This window comes from Myodes glareolus, chromosome X, assembly GCF_982192425.1.
Source record: "Myodes glareolus chromosome X, mMyoGla1.1, whole genome shotgun sequence".
Taxonomy (NCBI): Eukaryota; Metazoa; Chordata; class Mammalia; order Rodentia; family Cricetidae; genus Myodes; species Myodes glareolus.
The window spans coordinates 112,883,098-112,911,018 of record NC_142053.1 but is presented as its reverse complement, the minus strand read 5'-3'; the positions used below and the strand labels follow the sequence as shown (position 1 = coordinate 112,911,018).

The 27,921-nt window shown below is 43.2% G+C and overlaps 1 protein-coding gene across 4 annotated transcripts; it reads left to right on the top strand.

Moving 5' to 3' along the window:
• The first annotated feature begins 31 nt into the window (after window positions 1-31).
• Window positions 32-27,849, top strand: Asb11 (ankyrin repeat and SOCS box containing 11). Of its 4 annotated transcripts, none has more exons than XM_048440616.3 (7): window positions 36-260; window positions 10,177-10,256; window positions 14,819-14,926; window positions 19,713-19,863; window positions 21,708-21,842; window positions 24,162-24,353; window positions 27,311-27,849. In XM_048440616.3, exons 1-7 carry the CDS (start codon window positions 80-82, stop codon window positions 27,433-27,435), a joined length of 972 nt encoding a protein of 323 aa, XP_048296573.1. In that variant the 5' UTR covers window positions 36-79; the 3' UTR covers window positions 27,436-27,849. The 4 variants fall into 4 exon arrangements, with proteins under 4 accessions (XP_048296576.1, XP_048296573.1, XP_048296574.1 ...); XM_048440617.3 differs by lacking the exon at window positions 36-260 and adding an exon at window positions 974-1,276; XM_048440618.3 differs by lacking the exon at window positions 36-260 and adding an exon at window positions 5,748-5,874.
• The last annotated feature ends 72 nt before the right edge of the window (window positions 27,850-27,921 follow it).

The window sequence follows — 27,921 nt, the reverse complement described above, 5'->3', positions numbered from 1 at the left end:
AAAATAGAAGTCATATGATGCCAATTATAACTCGGTAAAAATTTGCAGCCCTAGGAACCTATGCCGAGAAGAAGCCAACATGGAAGATGGTCCTGCTTTCTATGGCTTTAAAAACATTTTTCTGACAATGTTTGCAACGTTTTTTTTCTTCAAGCTTTTAATTAAAGTTTTCTTGGCTCTCCTAACCCATTTCTATGTCGTCAAAGGAAACAGAAAAGAGGCAGCTAGGATAGCAGAAGAGATCTGTGGTGGACTGTCAGGTAAAAAAAAAAAATCCTTGAATTTATTCCCAACACCTCCAAAACTCCTCCTTGAAAATTCAGATGAAGAGTGTTTCTGGAAGGTAAGCTTTCCTTGTACTTTTGTGCTGAGTGCATAGATGAAAGTGTATCCTGTCACTTGAAGTAGCAACTGACGTCTGCATCAATTGCTGAACGACCTTCAGCTTTATTTTCTTGGAAATTGGTGGGTCTGGTCACAGTTAGTATGTAAGTAAACAGAATAGTGGATTCTAAAGGCTATCTCGAGAGACTTCTTACTAACCAAAAGAATTCTTATATAACATTATTTTTCTGCAACACTTCAGTCAAACTAACAAGAAAGGACATTGTACTAAGACTGTTTTTCCTTGGGACATGAAATGACCAATTAATTTGATTGAAAAGCAGTCAGTGTGGCATGCTGTATGTATGCATATTGTGGCATCCTTTGCAAATGGAAAGCTTCATTAAACCCATTTGTACCCTAGTGGCTCCACAGAAAGCACCCAAAATGGAGGTTTCCTCCCACTACGAAACTGCTATGATTTGGTTAAAACAGAAAACATCCCATGCTTTGTAGAGGTCAGACTCCATCCCTTTCCAGAAATAACTCGCCTTAATTGTGGTGAGATAGCGCAAAAGTAACTGAAGCAGATAGGCCCTCATTGCTGGGACTGCCCCTTCACAGAGGAGGAACAGGCTTTATTCATAAACACGGTCCAGAGTTGCTGTATGTATTTTTAGTGTTCCCGGGGGTTCCTGGATTGCATCATGCTTTAGTTGGTGTCTGTTTCAATTTGCGTCCAGGATTCTCTTTCAAAATAGACATGCTTTGTGATTTCAATGCGCTAGACAGCTTGGAAAACGCTAGGCATCAGTGGTCTTACATAAAGACACAAGAACTCTAAGGCAAACCACCAGAATGCTTCAACTAGCTGGTGAAGGAAGTGTCAGAAGGCCTGGACCATGGAAAGAGATCTCTTTTGGGGATTATATTTGTCACACATTTCAGGGAGGTATGTAACTGGTGGAAAAAATTAATGCTTCTTTTTCGTTTCAAATGAAGTGTGATCTTGGAAGGTATTTTTGACTTATAAATTTGGCCCGGGACTTTCTAGCATTTGATGCTTTGTTAGATGTGTCATCCTCGTGACTTAAATTAGGCACAATCTAATGGGGATAGTTCCGGCAGAGTCTGTAGAAGGTTTTCCCCAGTTGTTCCCGTGTGTGACTCCTGTCTTCGTGGTCCTTAGTGAAGTGTACTTCTTAGGGAGTTGGAGGACTCAGAACCTGTGTAAGCATGCTGTGCATTTTAATCATTAGATTTTAATCTGGAACCAGGCTTCCAATATCTTGAAGAGACTCATCTACTCTCTAGCACAGCCATGTTGTTCGGGCTGTTGGGATGGTGCCCATTTTCAGATACTGTTAAAAGCAGGTGCTGGTGAAGCTAGTGCATGGAAGTCTAGTTTACTTATTTCATATATGTGTGTGTGTGTGTGTGTGTGTGTGTGCTGTATATGTATTTGTCTATGTATTTGTATGCCCTATACCTCTCACATGTATGATAGTATACTCAGATTTGATGTCTTTCTATAATAAACTGATAGTTACATACCCAAAACATGTTTTTTTTTCTTTTAGCATGATTCTAACAGTTACTTTTCTTTTGTCATTATTTAGAGTTACCTATATAGAGCAGCAGCAGGATTTTGTGAGCCAGGAATAGTGGTGCATACCTTTAATCAAAGCACTTAGGAGCCAGAGGCAGGTGGATCCCTGCGAGTTGGAGGCCACCCTGGTCTACAGAGTGATTTCCAGGACAGCTCCCTAGTGAAACCCTGACTTGGAAAAAAAAAGGAAGATATTTGTGACAGTGCTATTCTCAAATCAGAAGTCATCTTTGCGGTTCATTTGTCAGACATAGGTTTGTTTGGAAAATACATGATAATTACTCAGTAAGTTAGTGAATTGACTTAGCAAGACTTTCAGCTCAAGGCAAAATTGCTTGGTTCTTCTAGTATGCAAACATATTTGCTCCAAATGAAAACACAAACGAAAAGGAGAAATTGCTTAACGTGAATCCTGGCCGCATTTGCTGCCAAAGCTGTCGCCATAAAGTTGGGTGGGGGATGTAGAAGTTGGAACATTTTACAATTGCAGATATGAGCTTGTAAAATAATAGAATCTTTTCTTAAAAAGAAAAAAAAGCAATTTTAAGGGAAGGGCTAAAACATTACTTCATTTTCCAATTGCTACATTCAAACTCCAAAGGGATTGATTTTTACCGGCCAGCCTCTCCTGCCTGACTCCTATCCATTCCACTTCAGTATTCTTGCCTTTGTTCCTTTTTATTTTGTCCCAGCACCTATGTGGTCTTTTGTCTTATTTAATTCCCTCTTTATTTCCTTCAACCGTGGCCTCACTGTCCTCTGGGTGGTTCGTATCTCAGGTGCCTGCTGACTGTTTCCAGGTGGGAACAGCGAGTTCCTGGCAGAGGTTCTGCCTCCACAGGTCACCTGTAGCTCAGCTCTTTGGCTCCTGATGGGTTCAAAGAAGCTTTCTTAATCCAGGTCACTGGCCAGACTTCATCTTCCTATCAGAACTGGATGTTCCAGTGAATAATCACTTACCTCCATTATATTATAACATTTCAGGGACCTCAGAATTTGCATTATGTCTCCCACCCCGAGTGAACCCTGTGTTCTTAAAATCTCATCAATCCTAAGTCCTTATCATTATTGTGATTCAGAAATAAGATTCATGACTTTGTTCTCTTTGATAAATGCCACAGATGTTGCTTCCTATGATTTCAAAGCTTGAACAAAAATTTGTACACCGTGTGGACCAAATATTGTAAACAGGCCATCTTCTAGAATCATCTCACATTGTTATTAAAATTTGACAAGGTAAAGTACTTGAATTAAATGTAAAAGAATTACTGGCTTTTATTTTGAATTCTTGGCACTTAAACATATTCCATCTAAATGGATTTTGTTATGAAATAGATAATTTGGGGGGTTGTCATGAATTATATTCAAAGACTGTGAGAACCAGAGCCACAGATCAGAGTTTGAAAGATATGAGGGAAGAGGTGAAAATGCTCTTGAACATTTTCCCTCCACCTCATCAGGCGCAAGCGTATTTGTAAACTATCTTCATAATGTATTTGTAGCCCTGTGACCCAGGCAGGGTGCCAAGGGAGTAAAAATAGAGTATCTTAGATGGGAGGAATCGAGTCCTACTTAAGTATTCATGTACTTGGAGAGCTTGGTTACATATTTACTAAAAGCAATGGAAAAATTTTGAATCTGCCAAATAGCTTTAATCCTTAATGTTTCACAGTCTGCTCCAATTTGCAGCTACAGAGGGTACAAGATACTGTGTTGGGAACAAGAATGAAACAAGGCGACCTGTTTCTGACTGTGGCAGATTTAGGAACATAGTTGTGTGAAAACCCTAACAGGTCCTTCTTAGGGGGCAGTCATCCATAGTGGGACAGAAACGGTTATTTCCTGGAGAACAATTTTGTTTCTAGTTAAGAATACAGCAAATTTATTGCACATTTTTTTTCACAAGGTCCCACTATGCAGCTCTGGCTGACTTGGAACTTACCAGGCCGGCCGACCTCGAATCCAGAGATCTGCTAGCTTCCTGAGCACTGGGATTACAGGTGTATACCACCAATGCCCATCTCAAACTCCCCCCCCCCCCGCCCAAGACAGTCTCAGTCTGAGGCTGGCTTTAAGCTCTCTTTGTAGCTGAGGGTGACCTTAAACTTCTGATCCTTCCTTGGGCCTCCTTCTCTAGAGTGCAGCATGCTCCAGCTCCCCTGGTTTATACAGCACCAGGACTTCCTGCATGCGAAGCCAGAACTTTTCCAGCTTAGCCACCTGCATCCTCTGCGCCTGTCTCCCACTCTCAGCAGGAATAATCAGATGCCAAAGCATCCCAATACAAGTGAATGTAGCACAGAATAGGCAGAATTTAGAGACCAGTTGTTCTTAAAGACAAAACAAGGTCTTTTCTGAAATTCTTTTTTTTTTCCAAGACAGGGTTTCTCTGTGTTGCTTCGGAGCCTGTCCTGGAACTAGCTCTTGTAGACCAGGCTGGCCTCAGACTCACAGAGATCCACCTGCCTCTGCCTCCCGAGTGCTGGGATTAAAGGCATGTGCCACCACCACCCAGCTTCTGAAGTTCTGAAACCTGGCTTTTGGTCTTATTTCTAATGTTTACTAGCCACGAGACTTTTTTTAGTAAAATGGAAGATGGTTGTCATTCATTTTGGGGTGTTCTTATGCATAAAGCAACATTCTCCCTTTCTCTCACGGGGGTCATGGGGCTTGAGGCAAGGGGCAGAGCAGGGAAAAAAATCTGCTTAGGCGATTGCCTGAGTGAATTGTCCTGGTGTGCTGTACAATCTGGGGCTGGGCCATGGAGATGGGGTTGCAAAGCCGAGAAGACGTGAGGAAGAAAAACCCAAGGCAGCCACCATTCCCTCTTTCTTGGTGCAGTGGCCGGTGGCAGCACAGGCTTCCCCAGGTGAACTCAGAATCATGGGTGGCAGTCAGGGAGGCACCCAAGGATACTGTCTTGAAAAGGAGACGCCAGCAGAGGTAAGCAGCTGTCAGTGGGTGAACAAGCAGGGCAGCCGCAGGCCTGGTGGTGCAGGCCTCACATACCCAGAAGACGCCTGAAAGTCCCCCACCTCTAACAGTGACAGACTTCCAACAGTGACCGTGGCACCATGGCATCAGGCAGGCAAGAGCTCATCTCCCGAGAGGAGATTGCATGCAGTGCTTTCCCATAGCTAATTGTTCGTGTTTCCTGGCTGTTGTCCCATCCTTTCTCTAAGTTCTAAGATGGCTACAGGGAAAGTCAGAAGAAATCAGGAAGGTGTTTGTTTTGTTTTCCTTTCCTTAGTTTGGACAATGTATACCAAAACCTTTTTTTGTTTGTTTGTTTTTGTTTTTCGAGACAGGGTTTCTCTGTAGCTTTGGAACCTGTCCTGGAACTAGCTCTGTAGACCAGGCTGGCCTCAAACTCACAGAGATTCGCCTTCCTCTGCCTCCCAAGTGCTGGGATTAAAGGCACGCACCACCATCGCCTGGCCCAAATCCAATTTTTTAAAAACCAATTTTTGGTGCCCTATTTTTTCATTTCAACAGTGAGCAGAAGCACTCCAAATGCTAGCTTATCCTGTGACATGCTGAGGCCCATGCGTGGGACTGATTGCCTCCCCCAGGTAACTGGGAGTCATCTGCCCTGTCCCCCTTGGTTCTTTTCATCCACAAAGCACCAGAGAAACTGACACCTGGAAGAACGAGGTGGGAGGCTCATGAAGAACATACTGTCCCTTGAACCTCTAGCTGCTTGGTGAACCAGAGAGAGCCATGTTCTCTGCTGGGAGCAGGGAGAGATGCTTAGGGCAAATTTAGGAAGGGGTGGAGTCATTTTAAAGACCGGAGTACAGAGAAGTCCACAAGGGTTTAGTGAACACAGACAGGGCTGGCACCCATAGCATGAGAGACTTCTGTCAGTATGGCTCCTACCACGCCCACTTCCCGTCAGTCCTCAACCCTCCTCAGGTTGCTTTTGACTTCTAACACTGAAGGTGAGTGTGCATTCCTTCTTTCCGTGACAGAAACAGAACCCCACAGTGCTGCCTTCTTTGTTTAGGGCTGTTTCCACTCAACATTAGTCTTGTGTGCTTTATCCAAATACTGCCTAGGGTTTGGGTCTAATGGGACTGATGCATAATGAAACGTTACGTGAAAGTCTGGAATTGGCTAATGGATGTGCTTAAGGCTCTTGCTTCTCACAGGGCAAGTGACTATCAGAGCCTGCCCAGAGGCAAAGTGTAGGAATGACAAACCCAGTTCATGCTGATATCCTAAGCTAATACTTTTAGGAGTCAATGGATGCTTAAGTCTTGTTTTTATGCTTGAACAGGTTACCACTACAACTTGAGTCTCCCTTACATGAAATGCTTGGAACCAAGAAGTTTCAGACTTCAGATTCTTTTTATCTCCTAGAGTTTAGAAAATTTTATATCTTGGGTGGGGGAAACCCTAGCTTAAATACTAAATTCATTCATGAAATTTCATGTAACATTTAAAATAATTTTGGGACATGAATCTGGGTTTTGTGCAGTGGAATTTTCTATGTGTGGCAGTGTTGTGTCAGCGCTCCAGAAGTTTGGGATTTTGGAGCAGTCTAATTTTTTTTTCTAAAATTTTGACCCCTAGAGTAGAAGTGCTTAGCCTGTGGTTCTTAAGCACCCCGGGCTGACTAGCTAGCATTAGAAGAACAGAATGCCAAAGGCACGCTGAAGAGTTGCTGCTTCCGTTGGTTGCTCAGGCTGCTGAACAACGGTGTGGTGTGGGTAAAGACTGAAAACCTGAGGGCCTGTGTTCATGCCCCGGCATGTCTGAAGCAGAACTGCCAAGGCCTGAGATGGAGATGTACGAGAAGGAGACTAAAGATGAAAGGCAAGGAGATGTTCAAGGAGATTCAGGAATACTCTGCCCAGCAGCTGGACTTTGTCCTCTGAGCGGACCATTTCATTAGCAGAATTGATTTGCAGCTAGTTTTTTTAAGTTTATTAAAATATAAAAGTTTGCATTTTCGTCCCTCCTCCCAACACCCTCCCACGCCCCCCACTTCTGCATATTCTGGATTTTTGGGGATCCAGTCTGTTTGGATACTCACCTTCCTGGACCTGGAGGGAGCGGAGAGGAACTTGAACTACCTGCAGCTAGTTTTTATATTCAGACATGGTATGAAAGTCTACGGCATTCAGTAAATGAAAACGAGGATCCAGAAAAGAATGCTAAATGAGCCATGTCTTGAAATTCATTTTTCATTGTCATGGTGGATAGCCAAGCAAGGTCCACAAGATATAAACTATATGTAAAACAAATAAAAAAATTATCAGTTAATTTGACTTAAAAGTTCATTTCCCCCTTTATGTCCATTGTTACCTTTTTTTTTTCTTTTTCTTTTTTTTTTTTTTTTTTCTGGTATGGAGTGCTTTGGGCTCCCCTTTTCTACAAGGTATAATTTTTTGCTCTTGAGGAAACTTGTCTGAAAGTGTTAATTTGGGTGCCCTTAAGAACCAACATGATTCAAGTTTACTGGAGATGCTTCGCTCCAACTTGATTGATTCTCTTACACCACCAATCTTACAAAGGTCCCGTTCTTCTCCAAGGACACATCACCTCAGTTTTAGTTGGTCCTTGGAAATCCTGATGGGGAAAAGGGTGTTACAACGAGAAACACTTCTCTTTTAAGTAAACTGTCACACTCACCAGCTTTGGGCCAGCTCAGAGATAAATAGAGATAAAACACAACATATGTTTGTTTATAACAAGCTCTTTTTATTTTTTCTTTATTATAAAAGCATTTCACACTCATAACAGGAGTACAAGATGACAAACCATTTTTATCTATTTGTTTATTTTTCTCTTGGTTAAAAATAATTTTCTGGAATTAATTTTAACAGAAAAGTTACAAGATCAGTACAAAGAATTCCCAGTCTCTTGCCAAAGCCCTCCATTCATGTTTAGCTAAGTGCTCCAATAATATCTCTTCAAGCAAAGGGGTCCCACTCCAGGTCAAAGAGTGGGTCAGATGTTATGTCTTGCCTTCCACACTCACCTTCCATCTAGAAAAGGTCCCTATCTCTTCTGCAACTGGCTCCAGGCCAATTCATTTATTGACTGTCCCTAGGTGTGAGCTGCTGCAGGGTTTGCTCCTAGAAGAGTCAGGTTATGCTTTGGGGGCATGAATAGCACAGACAGGATGATAGGATATTCTTAACACCATGTTCCCTCTCATGCCATTCACTGTGGCTCATTGCATTTAATCACATAGCACAGGGTGCCACCTTGTTTTTTTTTTTCTTTCTTTTTTTTTTTAACCAATGCTTATGTTTTTCTTTGAAACCTGGGCTGGTCAAGATTATTTCTACATTTTTTTCTAGTATAAAATATGCACATTCCCTTTATAATTAATATAGTGATAATTTGAACCTGATCTTGTTATTTATTCTATGTTTTTTCAGTTAGTGTATTTTAGGAAGAAGCACATTATCCATATTGATGTATTACATATATCAGCAAGGACTCACAGGTTCCTGTTTTGACAGCATGTATTTTCTTATTCTCTATGCTTATTTTGATGGGCAAATGGTCCCATATTTGACTAGAAGAAGCCCTCCTGTGTCATCCTCTGTCTTTTCAACATCTTCTGTCTTTCTTCATCCTTCCTTCATTTCTGTTAGAGGCCATACCACACATGCAAGTGCATGCATGTGTGCGCATGTGCACGCGCGCGCGCGCGCGCACACACACACACACACACACACACACACACACACACACACACACCTCCAGCCTGGGGTCAGCTATTCCTTCAAAAAGCCCTGGTTTAGATTTTCTCAGGGCGCGACTATACTGTCTGTCTAAATTTACTTTTATGTTTACATAGTATGAAAATCACATTTTGATACCACTTGTTCCTAGTATCACTCCAACCCTGTCAAGTACATTGTAACACCCTCCAGTTTTCTAACCAGACTCCTCTAATGGGAGAGATGCGCTGGGCTGTAATGTTGATAGGAGGCTTCTTGAAATGCTTGCGGCTTCAATCTCATCCGCTGGAGGAGAATACTGTTTCCTCGAGGCTCGTAGTGTTTTAAATTTACACACTTCCATTTATGGTGAGATTTTGTTTTGAACAAGTTTGTGGACAATGGGAAACCTGTACCCTGGCCACCATCGGGATCACTTAGAAGACACTGACCAGAAAGACTCTTTGCATTAAAGAAAGTCCAAGTGTATGGCATTCTATTCAGTATGGAAAGAGGATAGCCACACTTTTAAAACTGCGCAGATTTTGCAAACTGGAGCAGGTCTGTTTCCAAAACAAAATATTGTCCTTTGGGATTTTTCTTATGTGGTTACTTCTCAAACGCCCATCAAAGCAGATCAGTCTTAGCGGCAAAGAAACAATTACAGAAAAATGAACACACTCATAAAACAGGGAAAGCCTGTCTCTTAGAGAACTGCCCTGCAATGTCTACTTATTAATCGATCACAAATGGCCTTGAGCACCTGACTCTGTGGCTATCCTAGACTGGCCTTCAGAGAGCCCTGCCAAATAGATTACTGCACCTCTGGCTTAGAGCTAAGAAAACTGAGGTTCAAATGCTTATGGCAAATGGCTGCTTTTGGCAGAGAGTGGTTGAAGTAGGGCTTGAGCTCAGGCAACCTGACTCTATTGGCCCCATGTGCACCACTTTCTAGGGTAAATTTTGGGGGATCATATCATCTGAAAAGGGTCTTTTACATTAAAATTCATAGATATTATTATCAAAAGAATCAGAGAAAATTACTTAAGCAATTCAGGAAAGCATCTTCCTTCCTTCCTTCCTTTTTTCCTTTCTTCCTCCCTCCCTCCCTTCCTTTCTTCCTTCACTTTTTCTTTTAACTAAAAACTTCGCCAAATAGTCTTCCACTGAGCCGTATTTCAGGTCTCTTTTCTCATATTTCTTCAGGTTTGCAAAGCATAGGCTTTGAATTTTGGGGGTATAAATGGAGGTGAGATGAAATGATGGGAAATAAAAAAAAACCCTAATTGGTTCATTTAGTCCTTCATTTGACCTTAGAGTTACCAGGGCCAAGCCCTTAGTTTTGTTTATTTGAGAGAAAAAAAAAAAAAAGCATTCCGTGTTAAAAAAAAAAAAAAAAAAAACACCTATGGAAAGGCAGCAGGAGCCGAGTATCCAGCAAGTTCTTATACATGGTGCTCGTTGGGTTCTTCTCTTCCCTCAAGAGCCACAGTGGGTGGACAGCATGAACAGCTGCCGGAAGAAGTCTCCTGACCTTGACCAGAAACCCGATTTGTGTTTCAGACTGCTGGGCTGACCGGTCGCCACTCCACGACGCTGCAGCCCAGGGACGCTTGCTGGCTCTTAAAACTTTAATTGCACAAGTAAGTAAAGCTCTGTCCTCTGTGCTGCCGCTGTAATCTAGAATCTCTCTCTATTAGCGTTGGCCATAGCTGTGCTCAGCCTTCACGCTGTCGCTCTAATTTAGAATCTCTCTGTATTTAGCACTGGCCAAAGCTATGACTGCCATTCCAGGCGTCTTCATCTTGCCCCCATCACCACGGGCTCCTCTTGCTTCTGCTTTCTGTAAGAGCGGCTTCATTTTCTGCCCGCTTCTCTTCCTTTCCCCTTTGGGAAAGCTTCCTGACAGGAAGTTTCTCTCTAAAGGACAATGAAGGGGATCCCCAAATTTATGTCACGCTAACTCACCTCATGCTTTTTGAGATTGCATTTGTTACTATTGATGTGCTATGAATCTCCTCAAAGCATGGTGACGCTAATCAACAACAAACACTTGGATTCTTGAAGTTTCTAAGGGCTTGGGGAGCAACTTCCAGGCAGGGAAGTGGCAGATAGGTCATGCGATGATTCATGGTAGGGGGAGGGGCGACCTGTTTTCACACACAGTCTCAGGGGCTTCACCACAGGGCTGTGTTATGAGGTAGCAGCTGACTTTCTCCAGAGAGGGTGCCAAGAAGGAAGTCACATTTTACAAAAACCTTTATTTTAATTTCGTATGTATGGGTATTTTAGCTGCATGTATGCCTGTGGACTATGTGCATGCAGGGCCCTCGGAAGCCAGAAGAGGGCGCCTGATTTTCTGCGCCCAGAGTTTCAGACAGTTCTGTGCTACCATATGGATGCTGGGAACTGAACCCTGGGTCTTCCTGGGTCCTTCACTGCCGAACCAGCTCCCCAGCCCCTTTGCTCTTTAAAGCCTAGTCTTGGAAGTGACATCATTTCTTTCCCTGATGCTCACATTTCAAAGAGAAAGCATTACCCAACCGAGCCGGCGTTAGGAACTGGGCATCACTGGGTACCACTGAGAGGCTGCCCATTTCAACAATGCACATTTCAAGTAGGCTCTGAGATAGGTCAGTAATCAGATAAATCTTAGGGCAGATTTAGCTATTGACAGCACTGTATTTTTATTGCTGACTGTATCCCACACACGTAGAACAAACATCCCAGCAAAGATGTATGAAATAAATGAAAGTATACCCTCCAATTGCTTTCTTTGTTTTGAATGCAACATGTGAGCCGAGGAAGTGAGTCACGGTGCTTTCTTTCCTATGGCCCCTCTATCCCCTCACCATTCGAAACTGCTTCCTCTTTTGAATTTAGCCAGCTGGGATAGTGATAGTTTGTGTGTGTCCCTCTCCTTTTAGTGATTCATTGCTTTTGTTCGGTTTTACATTTTGATTTTAAATTTATTTTTATTGATTTCTTTATTTTTCAAAAAATTATTTATGTGTGTGTATAGGGACGGAGGGGGCATGCCATGGTGAGAATTTAGCAGACCACTGGTAATGGTTCTCTTCTTCTACTCTATGGGGACTGGGGATCAACTTAGGTCATCAGGCTTGGCGACAATTGCCCTTACCTGTGGAGCCATCTCTACAGCCACTTGTTGGTGAGACATAGTCTCAGGTATCCCAGACTAGTCTCAGCTTTCTAGCTGGAGCCCAAGGTGACCTTGAACCTCTAACCTTCCTGCTTACACTTTCCATGTTCTGGAATTCAATCAAAGCATGTCCCTCACCAATTTATGCTGGACTGAGGATCAAACCTGGGCTTCGTGCCAGCCAGACAAGCAATTCACCAACTCAGTTACATCCCCAGCTTCACAGTTGTGCCATTTCTTAAAAACAACGTCATCTTAAAGCCTTTCCATTTGATCCCCAGCACTTATATTTTGAAAATATTATGAAATGCTGTTTTTTCTTTTGTTTGTTTGCTTTTTTTTGTTTGTTTGTCAAGAAAGGGTTTCTCTGTAGCGTTGGAGTCTGTCCTGGAACTAGCTCTGTAGACCAGGCTGGCCTCGAACTCATGGAGATTCGCCTTCCTCTGCCTCCCAAGTGCTGGGATTAAAGTGCAAATAGAGGCAAAATGAAAACAGAGCTATTAGCAATGATGGACTTTGTATTTGATCTTGTCACTAATCTAGTCTACCCCCCCCCAAGTTGTGTTTCTGACCGAACCCAGGGCATCACACACTAGGTGGTTCTGTATCACTGCCTTTCCTCCCCTGCACAGGGCCTTCTTAGGATGGCCTCCAGGTTCTGTATGTGCTAAACAAGTGACCTACCATGGAGGGCTCCTGTTTGTCTGTTTATTGTTGTTTTCTGAGACAGGATTTCCCCCTGGCTACACAGAACTCACTCTGTAGGCCAGGCTGGCCTGTACCTCCCCAGTGCTAGTGTGGGAATAAAGGCATGGGCTGCTGCCACCTGCCTTGTTTCTTTATATGTAAGCACTTTAAACAACCATCAAATTCTATCACCTTTTTGTTGTTTCTTTGCTCTTTGAGACAGAGCCTCATGTTGTTTGGACAGGTCTCAAAATTAGTAGAGGCTGGCCTCAAATTCATAATCTTCATGCCTCGACCTCCCAAGTGCTGGAATTATAGTCATGCACCCGCAGGCCCGGCAATGATATCGCCACTCCTCTGAAACTTGTTATCTTAGTTGTGTGATTAAGTGAGTAAGGGCCCTACAGAGAAGGATTTCACTTTGCTTCAGTCTCAATTCTTTGCTCTTTGCACTAGTCAAAAATATAGTCTACTATTATTTAAGATTTCTTTTTAGTGTGGTGTGTGTGTGTGTGTGTGTGTGTGTGTGTGTGTATACACATGCCATGTGTGTCTTAGTGCCCTTGGAATCCAGAAGGAGGCATTGGAGGCCTTGAAGCTGGAGTTCCAGGCTGTTGTGAGCAACCTGACATGGGTGCTGGGAACTGAACTCTGGTTCTCTAGAAGAGCAGCAAGTGCTTTAACCACGGAGCCGCTTCTCCAGCCGCTTATACTCCACTTTTTAAAAGAAAAGTTTATTTATTGTGTGTCTGGCAAGTCTTTTTACCCATTGAGCTATCTTGCTGGCCTAAAAAAAAGCTTGTTTTACATTTCGGTCCTGTGCTAAGTGTGAGTAAAACATTCAGCCACCTTGAGTAAATGCAAAGAAAGCGTTAATGCAGGACCTTCTGGGTTGTCATGTTGTCACCGACAGCTGGGGAACCTCAAGTCTTACACACAGTTTGCATTTTCTGTACGTCTATTTTCTCATGCACGATGAGGAGTCAATCTAGATCAGTGGTTCTCAACCTGTGGGTCGCGACCCCCGCTTGAGGGTCAAATGACTATTTCATCGGGGTCTCCTATCAGATATCCTGCATATTAGATACTTACATTATTATTCATAACAGTAGCAAACTTACAGTTGCGAAGTAGCAATCCAATAGTTTTATAGCAGAGTCGCTACAACATGAGGAACTGTATTAAAGGGCCGGTCACAGCACTAGGAAGGTTGAGAACAAATGACCTTCTTGGCGGCACTTCTCCGGTGCAGAGATTTCAAGTTTTGAACGGTAGCTATGCTTCTAGGACAATGCTGCCACCTCGTGGACTAGACTATTTTAAGTCGTTTTCTTTTCCACTCCTTTCTCAGTTTTTCCTTTTCTTTCCTTTCCTCTTTTTCTATTATCTGCGAATATCAAGTATTCATTTCTTAAAGGGAAATCATATATGGGGAGGGTAAAGGAAAAAGGGAAAGACCCCAATTGTGAGATGCATAGGACTTTTGAAGCCCTGTCCTTAAACTTCCTTTTCTCAATACTCCTTCACCAGAGAAGTTTCTATAGCACTATGTGTTTGTGTGTATTATACTATATATACTATTATTATATAATAATAGGCACACAGATCAGGTATTTGCCAATGGGACAGATCCGCCTGCCTCTGCTTGAGTGCTGGGATGAAAGCCATGTGCCACTACGTCTGGTGATTTTTTTTCTCCTTCTCTAAACCAGACTTTTAGAATATTCCATGTTCCCAGCTGAAATTTCAACATGTTTTCTGTAGTATGAATTTTTTTCTCTTGCTTTTTTGTTTAAATTCCTTCTTCCCCAGTAGACTCTTGGAGGAGAGGGGCTTGGGCCATAAATTCCAAAGACTCTAAGACTCTATGCTGTGTTTAAAGATTTATTTTTATTATTTCTCTCTCTCTCTCTCTCTCTCTCTCTCTCTCTCTCTCTCTCTCTCTCTCTTTCTGTGTGTGTGTGTGTGTGTGTGTGTATGTGTGTGTGTGTGTGTGTGTAAATACAGTAACCAAGGAAGCCAGAGACAGAGACATCAGATCCCCCAGAAGCTGGTATTAAAGGCATTTGTGAGCAGTGAGCAGTCTGATGCGGGTGTTGGGAACCAAGCTTGGGTTCTCTGCAAGAGCCATGCTTGCTCTTAAATTCTGGACCATCTCTCCAGTCCCCAGTGCCGTGTTTAGAATCCCATGGTCATGGCTCCTACGCTATTTTACTATAGCTATATACGCTATTTTACTATACGGCACTAGTATCACTGTCCTCACCCACTTTGGGAAAACAGAAACCCATTGAGTGCCGTTCTTGCTTGGCTGTGATGGTTGCAGCACGTCACTGTCTTCTTTCCAAACTGCAGGGAATCAACGTGAATCTTGTGACAATTAACCGGGTCTCCTCTCTCCATGAGGCATGCCTTGGGGGTCATGTGGCCTGCGCTAAGGCCTTGCTGGAAAATGGTGCACATGTGAGTACTGCCCCAGCCCTGCCCAGCACAACTGGATTTGTCTGTCCAGGTCCATCGGCTAAAACATCTGGGGAGGCATTCCCGTTTAGAGTGCTTACTCACTGAGCAATGGGAAGGTCGAGCCCTATCCGTCTTCCTCTTTTCAGCCTATATAAGCCATGTGTGAATATCCAGATGGGTTCATTAAAAAATATTTTGTTGGTCTCCTGAGTAAATTGGGAGCATGGGGACCATGGGAGAGGGTTGAAGGGGGTGGGAGAGGAAGAGAGGGGAGCCGAGAAAAATGTAGAGCTCAATAAAATCAATTTAAAAAAAGAAAAAAAACCATTTTGCTATAAAATATAAATAACAAATTACAACAGAACAATGAAAGATACTCAATTCAATGCTCCAAGTCAGCCATCCTTTTAGGTGTACGAGTAAATGAGTTTTAGGTATAAAACACATTGTGACCTGTTTTAGTTTCTTGTCTCTTGCAATGATAACACACCTTGAAAAAGGCAACTTAAAAGAGAAAGGGTTTATTCTGCTCACAGTTCAAGGTTATAGTCCATTCTGGCTGGCAGGGAAGTCGCAGAGCCAGGAATTGAAGCAGCTGGCTATAGTAAGTCCAAAGGCCGAGGATTAGTCCTCAGATTGTCTTCTCCACTCTGAAGAGGTCTAGGATCCCCTATCAAGGGAATAGTTCCCCGTACAGGGGGCAAGATAATTCCAGGGCTGTAGACGTGGTTCAGTGGTTAAGAGTGTATGCTTCTCTTCCAGAGGAACAGAGGTTTCATTCCTAGTACCCACATTGAGCGGCTAATTGCGCCTGTAACTTTTAGTTCCAGAGGACTCTATGTCCTCTCCTGGCCACTGTGGATACCTATGCCCACGTGTGTCCCCTGCCACCCCCACTCTACACATAAAACACGTATAGTGAAATAAAATAAATCTTTTTAAAAATATTAAATAATGCCCTTTTTCTTGGGATTTTCGAGACAGGATTTCTCTGTGGCATTGGAGCCTGTCCTGGAACTAGCTCTTGTAGACCAGGCTGGCCTTGAACTCGCAGAGATCCACCTGCCTCTGCCACCACCACTTGGCTAAATAATGCCTTTTAAAAATCTTCCACAGGCATGCATGAAGGCACATCTCCCAAGTGATACTAACTTCTGCCAAACTGACGATGAATACTTACCATACAAAACATAACTTAAACTTTACTTTTAGCCCATGCCTTAACTTTCCAGAGAACGTTAGAGTTACTTAAAATTATCACAGCTTCTGAAAATCTCAATGGCATTGTATTTAGTTGCCAGATAGTGTTTTCCTACTAATTCTACTGTCCGACCTGGTCCGTGCACCCCTTGTTTCACGAGCTATACAATCGTTAAGTGCTTAGGGATGATTTTCTTCCTCATCTAGTTGCAAGTTGTGTTTCTGTGTGTAGAAGTGAGTCTGCAAGTCTTCTGAACAACAGATTTTTCCAGTGCCCTCATGGTCATTCCCACATTTCGGTCAGGTGGCCTGTCTCTAGGTTACTGCTTTACTAGCTCATGGGTGACTACGCAAGTGAGGCTATGTGACCTTTTGTCAAGTTCTATGCTTGGACTCACAAGTTTACAGTTAGTGGGAAATGGTAGATATTTCTCCTTGTTAGAACAATGCTTGTGGGGGGACAAAGAGAACAATAAGGCACCATATTCTTCTGATGATTTTCATAGATAGCTGATAAGTGCTCCCTCCCATCATTTCACAGTTCCGTTAGAACGAGGAAAGGAGTAGGAGAAAGCAGATCAGTCAGTAGCTAGCTGACCCATCAGTACCCCAAACTCAGCCCACCGAAAATGTACACGTCACTTTCTTCCTTCTCCACCGGCTTCTTATTTTAGGTTTCAGTTTCAGAGACTTGATACAATTTCTTCCTAGTCTCCTAAGCTTGGGAATCATCTTTCATCTGCCAACACCCTATCTAGCTCATCATAAAATCTGGCTCACTTCACTTCCCATTTCTCAGATCTATGTCTTCCTTTGTTTTGCTGCCATAGCTACCTGGAGAATTTACTGTTTCATCAAAAGTAGCTTTTGTGTGTGTTTCTCCCTTGATAAAATTTAACTTACTTTGGAGGAGGTAATTATTTTGCCTTTGTTTTCAAAGCATTGGCAGGCAGGAGCTGGAGAGAAGTTCAGAGCACTTCTTCCAGAGGACCTGGGTTTGACTCCCAGCAACCACGTGGTGGTTTACAACCATCTGTAGCTCCAGTTCCAGGAAATATGACTCTCTTCTCTAATCTCCATAGACGCTAGGCACACATGTAGTTCACATCCACTCATTCAGGCCACCACCCACCTCCCACACAAAATAAAACCAAAAAATAAAACATTGGCAACTAGTAAAGAACTCAGAAAATGTTCACTGATATGAAGTAAGAGAGAAAATGAGAGCGAATCAGATAAGAAGGTAGTATTTTAGGTATTTCACATAGAATAACTCACTTGATCTAGTTGAGGTTTTAAAATTTCATAAAAGTATTATCTTAGTTAGGGTTTCTGTTGCTATGAGGAGACACCATGACCACGGTAACTCTTACAAAGGAAACATCTAATTGAGGCAGCTTGCTTACAGTTCAGAGATTTAGTCCATTATTATAATGGTGGGACATGACAGTGTGCAGGAAAACATGGTGCTGGAGAGGTAGCTGAGAGTTCTACATCTTACAGGCAACAGGAAGTGATCTGTGACACTGAGAGTAGCTTCAGCGTAGGAGAACGCAAAGCCCACCCCCACCATGATATGCTTCCTCCAACAAGGCCACACCTACTCCAACAAGGCCACATTTCCTAATAGTGCCACTCCCTTTGGGGGGGCATTTTCATTCAAACCACCATATTCTACTTCCTGACCCCCAAAGACTCATAATCATATCAGAATGCTGAAATGCATTCAGTTCAACTCCCAAACTCCCCACAGTCTATAACAGTCTCAAACTTAGTTAAAAGTCTAAAGTTCAAAGTTTCTTCTGAGATTCATACAATCTCTTAACTGTAATCCTTGGTAAAGTCAAAATCAAAAAGCAGATCGCATACTTCCAACATACAATGGCATAGGATATACATTACTGTTTAAAAACATAGAGAAGGGAGCCCAGTGAGAAAATATTGGGCCAAAGCAAGACTGAAAACAAGCTGGGCAAGCTCCAAACTCAGTGTCTCCATGTCTGATGTCAAAACGCTCTTCAGATCTCCAACTCCTTTCAGCTTTGTTGGCAGTAACACACTTCTCTTTCTTGGGCTGGTTCCTCTCCCTGTTGGCAGCTCTCCTTGGCAGGTATCCCATGGCTCAGTCATCTCTAACATCTTGGAGTTTCCAAGGCAATCCAGGCTTCAACTTCACAGCTTCATACAATGGTCTCTCCAGGCCTCCATTCAGGGACACCCCTGACACATGCCTGGCTTCAGTGACTTTCCTTAGCTGCAGGGGCAATTTCCAGAGACCCTTTCTTCTATCCTTAACTCCAGAACCACATGGCCTAAGCTGCCAAGTTCTGCTGCTTAGTGGGCCTGGAACCTGCCCCCTCATTCCGTTATATCTTTACAAGCTTTCTGTTTTCCTTCACTGCCTAAGCTCTCGACTGTTCTTGAACTTGCTCTATAGACCAGGCTGGCCTCAAACTCAGAGATGTGCCAGCCTCTGCCTCCCGAATGCTGTGATTTTAAAGCCGTGCACCACTAGACCTAGTTCCAAACTTTTCTTTAGTTCCTTTTCACAAGTTGGCCATTTAGCTGTGTGGGATCCTGCCCTGAGGTCACATCTCCCAGTTTTTAATCTATTTATCTCCTTGAACACTTTATTCCACTTCACTCCATTCCTTTCCTCTTCAAATTTTCCATTTTCTTGCTCCTTTTCATTATAGATCTTCATTAGCATTACCACTAATAACCAACCACATGGCAGAGTCTATTCTAGGAGGTTTTGAGATTTCCTCTGCCAATGGCATTAATTCAAATCTCTTCACTTTAGCCTCAGGCAGACTCTTCGGACAAAGGCAAAAAGCAGCCACATTCTTCACCAAATTATTACAAGAACCATCTCTAGGCAACATACTAAAATTCTTCTCTGAAACATCTTGAGGAAGCCTTGCCCCCCAGTTCATCAAATCAAACTTAGCACCCCTGTCTTCCATGCCCCCAGTAGTATGGCCAATTAAGCAGTACTTAAAGCATTTCACTGCATTCCTAATCCAAATTCCCAACATCCATATTTCTCCAAACAAAAACATGGTCAGGTCTATCACATTAATACCCCAGTTCCTGGTACCAACTTTTGTTTTAGTTAGGGTTTCTATTGCTGTGAAGAGACACCATGTCCACAGCAATTCTTGTAAGGGAAACATTTAATTGGGGCGGTTCAGTTACTGTTTGGAGATTCAGTCAGTCCATTATTATCATGGTGGGACATGTAGGCATGCAGACAGACATGGTGCTGCAGGAGTAGGTGAGAACTCTACCCTTTGCAGGCAACAGGAAGTGGTCCTTGATACTGAGAGTAGCTTCAGCAAACGGGAACTCAAAATCCTGTCCCGTCCCCATCCCGTCCCGTCCCCCCCCCCACAGTGACACACTTGCTCCAACAAAGCCACACCTACTCCAATAAGGCCACACCTCCTAACAGCCAGTCCTTTTGGAGAGGTATGGAACGCTCTCAGTCCTTCCTCATTATCATGAGGGGATTTCTCCAGGCACGTTCACAGGAGGGCGCACTTGGTGACAATTTCACTGTGAGTTTTGCTCTGCCCAATATTAGGTCAATGGACTGACAGTTCACGGGGCCACGCCACTCTTCAACGCCTGCTGCAGTGGCAGTGCAGCCTGTGTCAGCGTGCTATTGGAGTTTGGAGCCAAGGTGCAGATGGAGGTCTACCTGGCTTCACCTATCCATGAAGCGGTGAAGAGAGGTAAGCAAGCCACTCCAGGGCATACCCAACAGTGCTGGGTTGATTGCAGTTTACCTAAATCAAGGTCTAGTGTTGGTCCTAATGTCTTCATCTGCATGCGGCTGCCACCTTATCTGGGCTCATATACTTACTCTTAAGGCTGTTTACATTCAACTCAAACTAGGCTCAGTTTCTGTTCTGCCAAAAAAAACTGAAAGAGATAAGAATTATTCAGAAATAAATATTTACCAACTGCCGTGTGTTTACTAGGCACGTTTTGGTTCTGATTATGTTACCTCTAAAGAAAAGGTTGGCTAAATTAATTAGTGATAGTAGCTATTAATTTTTTTTTAAAAAATCTTGTCTCTATGTGTGTTTTGCCTGTGTGTATATATGTATCTCTCTGGCACTGGAGGCATAGGCTCCATATGGGTGCTAGGAACTGAACCCGAGTCCTCTACAAGATCAGCAGGTGCCCTTAACCACTGAGCCATCCTTGCAACCTCAGTGGTAAAACTTTTGAGGAAGCATGTAAAACGATCATCAAATTTTCATCTGTACCTCAGAAGCACTCCTTCATAAAGAATTAATTGATATACTGCAAATTAATCATGTTTATCTTGTCATTGGGCAAAGTCTCCATAGAGCAGGCCTGTGAGTTTGTGAGTTCATTTGAATACACTCTGTACCTGAAGCGTTGGATTCTTCCCCATCCGTGTCTTCTAGTCTAACCAAATAAAGTCACAGCTTCTCTTACAGGGGTGGATAGAGAAGAGAACGAGAGCTTAGTAATGGATCAGGAATGGGACTGAACTTTGGTTTAAGGGCAGGTAATAACGGGGTCATTTATCCTTCTGCATCTTATAGCCATCCATTTGTATAATGGTAGTTTCATGCTAGCGAGTGAGTTCAGCTATGTTCCTTAGAACCTGAGTTTCACTGCAGTTACCTGGGTACTGAAAAAAAATACTTGCCCCAGAGGAAACATGTTCATGGTTTTAGTTTGCAAATTTCTGCCATGATTCCCCCCAAAAAGTGTTTTTCTTCTAACACATGGGGGAAATTTCGTTACTTCTTTTTTAAGATTTTTATTTATTTATTTTGTGCATATAAGTATTTTACCTGTGTGTGTCTGTGTGCAGCACGCATTTCAAGAGATTGGAGTTACAAACAGTTGTGAGCCATCTTGTGGTGCTGGGAATTGAACCCAGGTCCCATGGAAGAGCAACAGCAAGAGTTTTAACTGCCAAGCTGTCTGTCTCTCCAGCCTCCCAAATCTCTGTTATTTCAAAAGCCCATTCTGGAAAGCAGTCCTGCAATTCTGGACGTATTCAACAAGTCCCTATTTGAGTGAGGTTATCTTTTTTGTTACTTTTTTAGTTTCTTTTTCTCATATTTTATTTAAAAATTTATTTTTTATTTTGCATACTAATCCCAGTTCCCTTCCCTCCCCTTCTCCAGCCCCCACCTCCTCCCCATTCACTTCTCAGAGGGGATAAGGCCTTTTTTGAGGAGTCAATAGAGTCTGCCATACCAAGTTGAGGCAGGACTACCCCCTCTTATCGAGGCTGAGCAGGGTAGCCCACCGCAGCAATGTGGCTCCAAAAAGCCAATTCATACATCTGAGACTGAGATTTGGGGAAACGAGCGAGTCCCATATGCTGTTTTTTGTTCTGGCTTTGTGATGCTTTTTTTTTTTTGAGACAGCATTTCTCTGTGTAAAAGCCTTGGCTCTTGTGGAAGTCATTCCATAGACCCAGCTGGCCTCAAACTTACAGAGATCCGCCTGCCTCTGCCTCCCGAGTGCTAGGATTAAAGGAGTCACCACCACCGCTGGGCGAGTAAGTTTATTTATATTTCACCAGGTCACAGAGAGTGCATGGAGATTCTGCTGGCGAATAATGTCAACATTGACCAAGAGCTTCCTCAGCTGGGAACTCCTCTGTATGTAGCCTGTACCTACGAGAGAGTTGACTGTGTGAAGAAGCTTCTAGAACTAGGTAATTGTTAGAACAGTTTTAGTGAGATGAAACTGCTAGACTTTTTAAAAAATGAATCTAAAGATAGCATTCTTTTCTGTTTGCTTATTTATTTTTATTCATTTTGCATCCCAACCACAGTTCTCCCTCCCACCCCTCCTCCTGCCCCCTCTTACGTCCCCGCCAGCCCATCACCAATTGACTCCTCCCAAAAGTTAAGGCCTCCCATGGGGAGTCAACAAAGTCTGCCAAATTAAGTTGAGGCAGAACCAAGCCCCTCCCTACTACATGAAGGCTGAGCAAGGCATCCCACCAAAGGGAATGGGCTCCAACAAGTCAGCTCATGTATCAGGGATAAATCCTGGTTCCACTACCAGGGCCCCTCAGATAGACCAAGCTACACACCTGCCTCCCACATGCAGAGGGCCTAGTTCGGTCCCATGCAGGCTCCACAGCTGTTGGTCTAGAGGTCGTGAGTTCTCATGAGATTGCTTCAGCTGTCTCTGTAGATTTCTCCATCATAATCTTGACCTCCCTTGCTCATATATCCCCTCCTCCCTCTATTCATTTGTATTCCCAGGCTCAGCCTGGTGCTTGGCTGTGGATCTCTGCATCTGCTTCCATCAGTTACTGGATGAAGGTTCTATGGTGACAATTAGCATAGTCATCAATCTGATTACAGGGGAAGGCCAGTTCAGGCACCTTCTCCATTATTGCAAAGAGTCTTAGGTGTAACATGAGGGGGCCGACTTGTTGGGGTTTCCATCCTGCCCAGTACCCCACAGCTGGCAAACCCCAAAGAAAATCAATCACACAGAGATCTCTATAAATTATAAAGCTGATTGGCCCATTAGGTCAGGCTACTTATTAGCTCTTATAACTTATGTTACCCCATTATCCTTTTCTACGTTAGCCACACGGCTCAGTACCTTTCTCAGCTGGGCAGCTTACATCTTTCCTCTCTGGTGGTCTGGGCAGAACTGCAGAGGAAGCTTTCTGCTTCCTCAAATACTCCCAGTCTCTTTGTTCCACCCCTACCTCCTGTCTGGCTTTCCCGCCTATACTGCCTGCCTGGCCAATCAGCGCTTTATTAAAATATGATTGACAGAATACAGACAATTCTCCCACACCACTTAGGTGGGGTCATTCTTGTGAATTCTTGGGGATTTCTCTAGCATCAGGTTTCTCACTAACTCTATAATGGCTCCCTCTATCAAGATATCTCTTTCATTGCTCTCCTTCTTGGTCCTTCCCCAACTCGACCATCTGGTTCCTTCATGTTTTCATACCCATCCCCTCTACATACCGCCCCCTTCCAGTTTACCCAGGAGATCTCATCATTCTTATCAGGTTAGAAAAGATTCTGATTGCATAGGACACTTGAAAGCTAGATACACAGCTCATCTAGATAAACACGTATTTATCTCTCAGATCTGCTTCCATTGATGCTGACCTTATGTAGCTAGTATGCTTCTCCCTGGTGGTGGCAATATGGCTGTCACAAACACTTGAGCTGTAACAAGAAGGAATATTGGCTCTCTTTGAGTTGCATGCATGGTCATCTCTGAACCAATCAATTGATTGTGGTGGCCAAGGGAATACAGGCTACTGATAGGCTGAGGGCTAGATTCCAGTTTACCCTGCATTCATTAGGTTTCACTTAGGGTACATGGGCTGAGACTCTCAGGAAGATGTTTTTCCAACAGGAAAACTAAGTATAGAATGCAGTGGCCATTTGTAGCAGACACACCTCTGTCCCGCTAAGACAGTCATTTTTCACTTCAGAATATCATATAAAGAAATGACCATTCCAGGGACAAGTAGAATACATTAAAACTGTCTTTTGATTCATGATTTAAGGCACCTAGCTACTGATGGAAACTTGTAAGCTATAGGAAGAACTTGAGAAATTTGATCTCTAAGATGTTTTTTTTATTTATTTTATTCCTTCATTTACTATTTTATATTGATTTTGGAAATCTCTTTTGAGTTTCCAATAATATAAATGCTAAACAAGTTTCTTTCTGTCTTTTACCAAAAAGTCCCCCAAATAACTATGTAACAGGAACTTCAAATATTTTGCTTTTGTTACAATTTGTGTGCATGCACACATGTGTGTGTATGAGTGTGTGTGTATGTGTACATGAAAGCCCCTAACTTCACTTTTCTCCAAATTGTTTGGGAGTAGTCTTTCCAGGCATTGCTGAGGTTCTAGGTTTAAGTCACATAGTCTCCAAGGTTGGTTAAATACGCCATGACATGTAAGATGCTTTTATATACAATAGCTCACGTGTCTTACATTCACACTCAGCATTGATTGTGGTCATCTGCTCTATTAAGGAGCCAGTGTTGACCACGGCTGGTGGCTGGATACCCCACTGCATGCTGCAGCGAGGCAGTCCAGTGTGGAGGTCATCAACCTGCTCACTGAGTACGGGGCTAACCTGAGACTCAGAAACTCGCAGGGCAAAAGTGCCCTTGATCTTGCTGCTCCCAAAAGCAGTGTGGAGCAGGCGCTCCTGCTCCATGAAGGTAAGACAAGCCGGGTAGGGTATTTGCTTCTTCTCCCTAAGCATGCTTAGACTAGTCTTATCCCTAGACTATTCCCCATTTTTCCCTTTTCCTTGTAATTAGGGAGGGTATTGTGGGATGGGACAAGTCCTGGATGCACTGCAGTGTGTCCTAGGACTTTTCTTTTATGCTGTGTTTATTGTTGCATTTTATTTTATATTTCAAGAAAATGATCAGCAACCCTGAAATGATCCAAGAGTCATGTTCACCATAGGAAAAGCCCACAATTGAATACATCAAAGGTCGACTTTGTAACACAAGGAGGCTGCTCATGGGAAAATTAGAAATAACTCACATGCTGCATAAGGAGCATCAATAATGGCCAAGTATATAGCTTGTGGTCTCATTAGATCAAATCCCCCAGTAGCACCATGGATTCCTTAACAGAGGACTACTTCATTGAATTCTTAGAAGCACTGAGAACCTCATAGAAACTTAATGCTATCCCTCTGAATAGAGAAGTGAAGGAGAGCTATGAATGAGAAAAGTGAAGCTTAGAGGAATCGGCTTCCAGAAGGTCACACACCTACTAGGAAGAAGCCCTAGGATGCTAAACAAGCTGATTTCTGCCAGAAAGAGCACTCTTAAAGTTCCAAGACTTGAACCCAAATCTCCTGAAACAGTTTACATAGCAAGGGCTCTCACATTTTGTGAAACCACTCCCAAGGCCTGCGTCTGGCCCAATGAAATGGTTGCTTTATTGTTTTGGAAATAGTTTTTCATCAGTGCTTTTAAAAAAAAACCCTACTGTGCACCAGGTGATGGTGGTGCATTCCTTTGATCTCAGCACTTGGGAGGCAGAGGCAGGCAGATCTTTGTGAGTTCGAGGCCAGCCTGGTCTACAAGAGCTTGTTCCAGTACAGGCTCCAAAGTCACGGAGAAACCCTGTCTTGAAACAAACAAACAAACAAACAAATAAAACCTATGGTGCAAATAAACCACCTAGGGACCATTACTAAAATACAGGTTTTGGTCAAGGCAGTCTAAGTGGGGTCCTAAAAACAAACAAACAAAATCTGTGGTGCAAATAAACCACCTGGGGACATTTACTAAAATATAGGATTGGGCTGGAGAAATGGCTCAGAGGTTAAGAGCACTGACTGTTCTTCCAGAGGTCCTGAGTTCAATTCCCAGCAACCACACAGTGGCTCACAACCATCTGTAATGAAATCTGGTGACCTCTTCTGGACTGCAGGCATACATGCAGACAGACTACTGTAAACTAAATAAATAAATCTTTAAAAAAATAAAATAAAATACAGGGTTGATCAAGGCAGTATAAGTGGGATCCTAAGCTCTGTATATTTAGCAAGCTCTCCTCCTTTAACTAGCACTGATCCTTATTAGTCTTGATGCCATTAGAAAATGCTCTTTTATTTGAAATCCCACTCGAGGGATAGTGGCTTTGCTTACCAGATGCTAGTCTGGAAAGTACTTTTGCAACGGCTAGATGAGAACATAGCTGGTAACAGTTTGTGCATTTTTCTTTTCTTCTCCCCACCACCCCCAATTGGGAGTATTTTCAGGCCTAGGGTTTACTCGCATTCCTTATTAGCAAGCTCCTCTGCCCTCAAGCTTCATAAACACAGATATTATTTTGGAGCTTCTCTGAGAGAACTGGACAATTTGTTGTATTACTGTGTTCTACTTAGCTACTTAGTTTCTGAGATAAGGCTCCCCTCCAGATTTGAGGGGCACGGGGTAGGGATCTTTTCCATTCTCAACCCCCAGCTTTTTTCATCTAAAGGTGAGGGTTTGCTTCTCTGAACAGCTCTCTGTTGCCTGTTCCTTGTCCGCATCAATCTTGAGTGGCCTCTGACTGTTTGCATGTGTACTCTGTTCTTTTTCCTGGTTTTCATAATGCCACTGCAGTAGGGCTTTACCTACAATGAGGGTTTGTATAAGCCAGTGAGTAATTAGAGTCATGTGAGAAAGTCTTTCCTGATAGACAAGTGAAGAAATAATGGGATAATGTAAATGTCCCTTTATAAGTAGATTCCAAGAAACTGAAATTCAATGGGGTCGAAGTGATTAGAATCCTTTTTACATATCTATTGAGGTGGCACCCTTGCAAGAACAGAGGGGCCCTTTCAGGTGGGAGTGAGAACCAGGCCTACCACATAGGGAGTTTGTACTGGAAGGCCCCAAGGATGTTGAGTTCAGCTCCTCGCATTGACTGTGTGTGTTAGTCTTCTGCTGCCACTTTAAGAACAAACCACGCCCACCCAGCCACTTCTGACCTCCTCCTTCGCCATCTTTCTCTCTCTCTTGTGTGGTTGTCTCCTGTCGTGTGCACACGTTTTTCTCTGTCTCTGTGTCTTTATGTCTTTATATTTGTCTATCTCTGTCTTTCTGTTTTTCTATTTCTTTTTAAGTAATAAATGTTTACCCTTATGTTTATTTACTATGTCTTGTGAGCCTTTTATCCGCCACAGCCTGCCTGACTCCCCCGGCCGCATGGCGTTGCAGGGACTCACGGCCATCCTTGCCAGACTCCACGAGTCGCCCGGGACATCCCATCATCATATTCTTTTTAAAAGAACGAAAGTGTGACCACAGAGGTGCCACTTCCTGCTCCCACCCTTTCTTCTGTTGGCCCTCTGTCCTGAAGCTCTCTTAGGGCTCTGAACCCCAGTGCTTTCCACTTCAGCCAGCCTATCACGTCCATTAGCACAGACAATAGCTAGTGAGATAGACTTGCTGTAGATCCACACTTTTTCCGAGCCTGCGTTCAATAACACAGTCACTGCGGAAGGATCAATAAAGGACGCCCTCTACAAAAGGGCAGCACAGAATCCTCTGCTGGGAGCACTTACCATCATTTGGTAATTCCTACCCCATTCAGCTAAGCCTACAGTAGTCAAATCTCCTTTTCCACCCCACCGTGAGGCTCATGCCATTTTTATTCCCTCTCCTAGATCCACCTGCTCTTTCTCAGCTCTGCCGCCTGTGTGTCCGGAAGTGCTTGGGCCGTGCATGTCATCAAGCCATCTGCCAGCTAGGGCTTCCAGAGCCACTGGAAAAATTCCTCTTGTACCAGTAGTTGGGAATGTGTAGGTTGTTGCCTGCTGTAGTGGACACACTCCGTGGCTTGACTCACTATCCTAAAAATCAGCTCACCCATTTAGAGTAACTCTTCTATAAATCCAAACACTTGGGGTGAGCAAACTCCTGGTTAGATTAATGGTTGTCAAGAGGCATCCAGAAATCTTTTAGTTTTTAACTCTTGTTAATCAACTTAAAACTAAAATGGGGGAAAATAAAAGGCTATTTTCAGATGATTCAGGACCCTCGAGCATCTGGGGCTGTGTTCAGCATTCTGCATATTGCATATACGCAGGTAGATATGATTAAAGTAAATGTTAAGCACTTAAGAAATGTTCTTGATTTAGTCCCTCTCCCAATATATTATGTTAGTTTGTTGTTTTCCTAAAATAAATGTCTGCAATGATTTTGATTTCTCTCTCTCTCTTTTTTTAAAACATATATAAATAGCTAAGCAGGGCTAGAGAGAGGACTCAGAAGTTAG

Excerpts from the sequence above, each read along its gene's own strand:
- Asb11 (XM_048440616.3), top strand. The coding sequence starts at position 80 with ATGGAAGATGGTCCTGCTTTCTATGGCTTTAAAAACATTTTTCTGACA. Across the intron at positions 10,257-14,818 it reads TTAAAACTTTAATTGCACAA|GGAATCAACGTGAATCTTGT; the intron begins GTAAGTAAAGCT and ends TCCAAACTGCAG. Across the intron at positions 24,354-27,310 it reads GGCGCTCCTGCTCCATGAAG|ATCCACCTGCTCTTTCTCAG; the intron begins GTAAGACAAGCC and ends TCCCTCTCCTAG.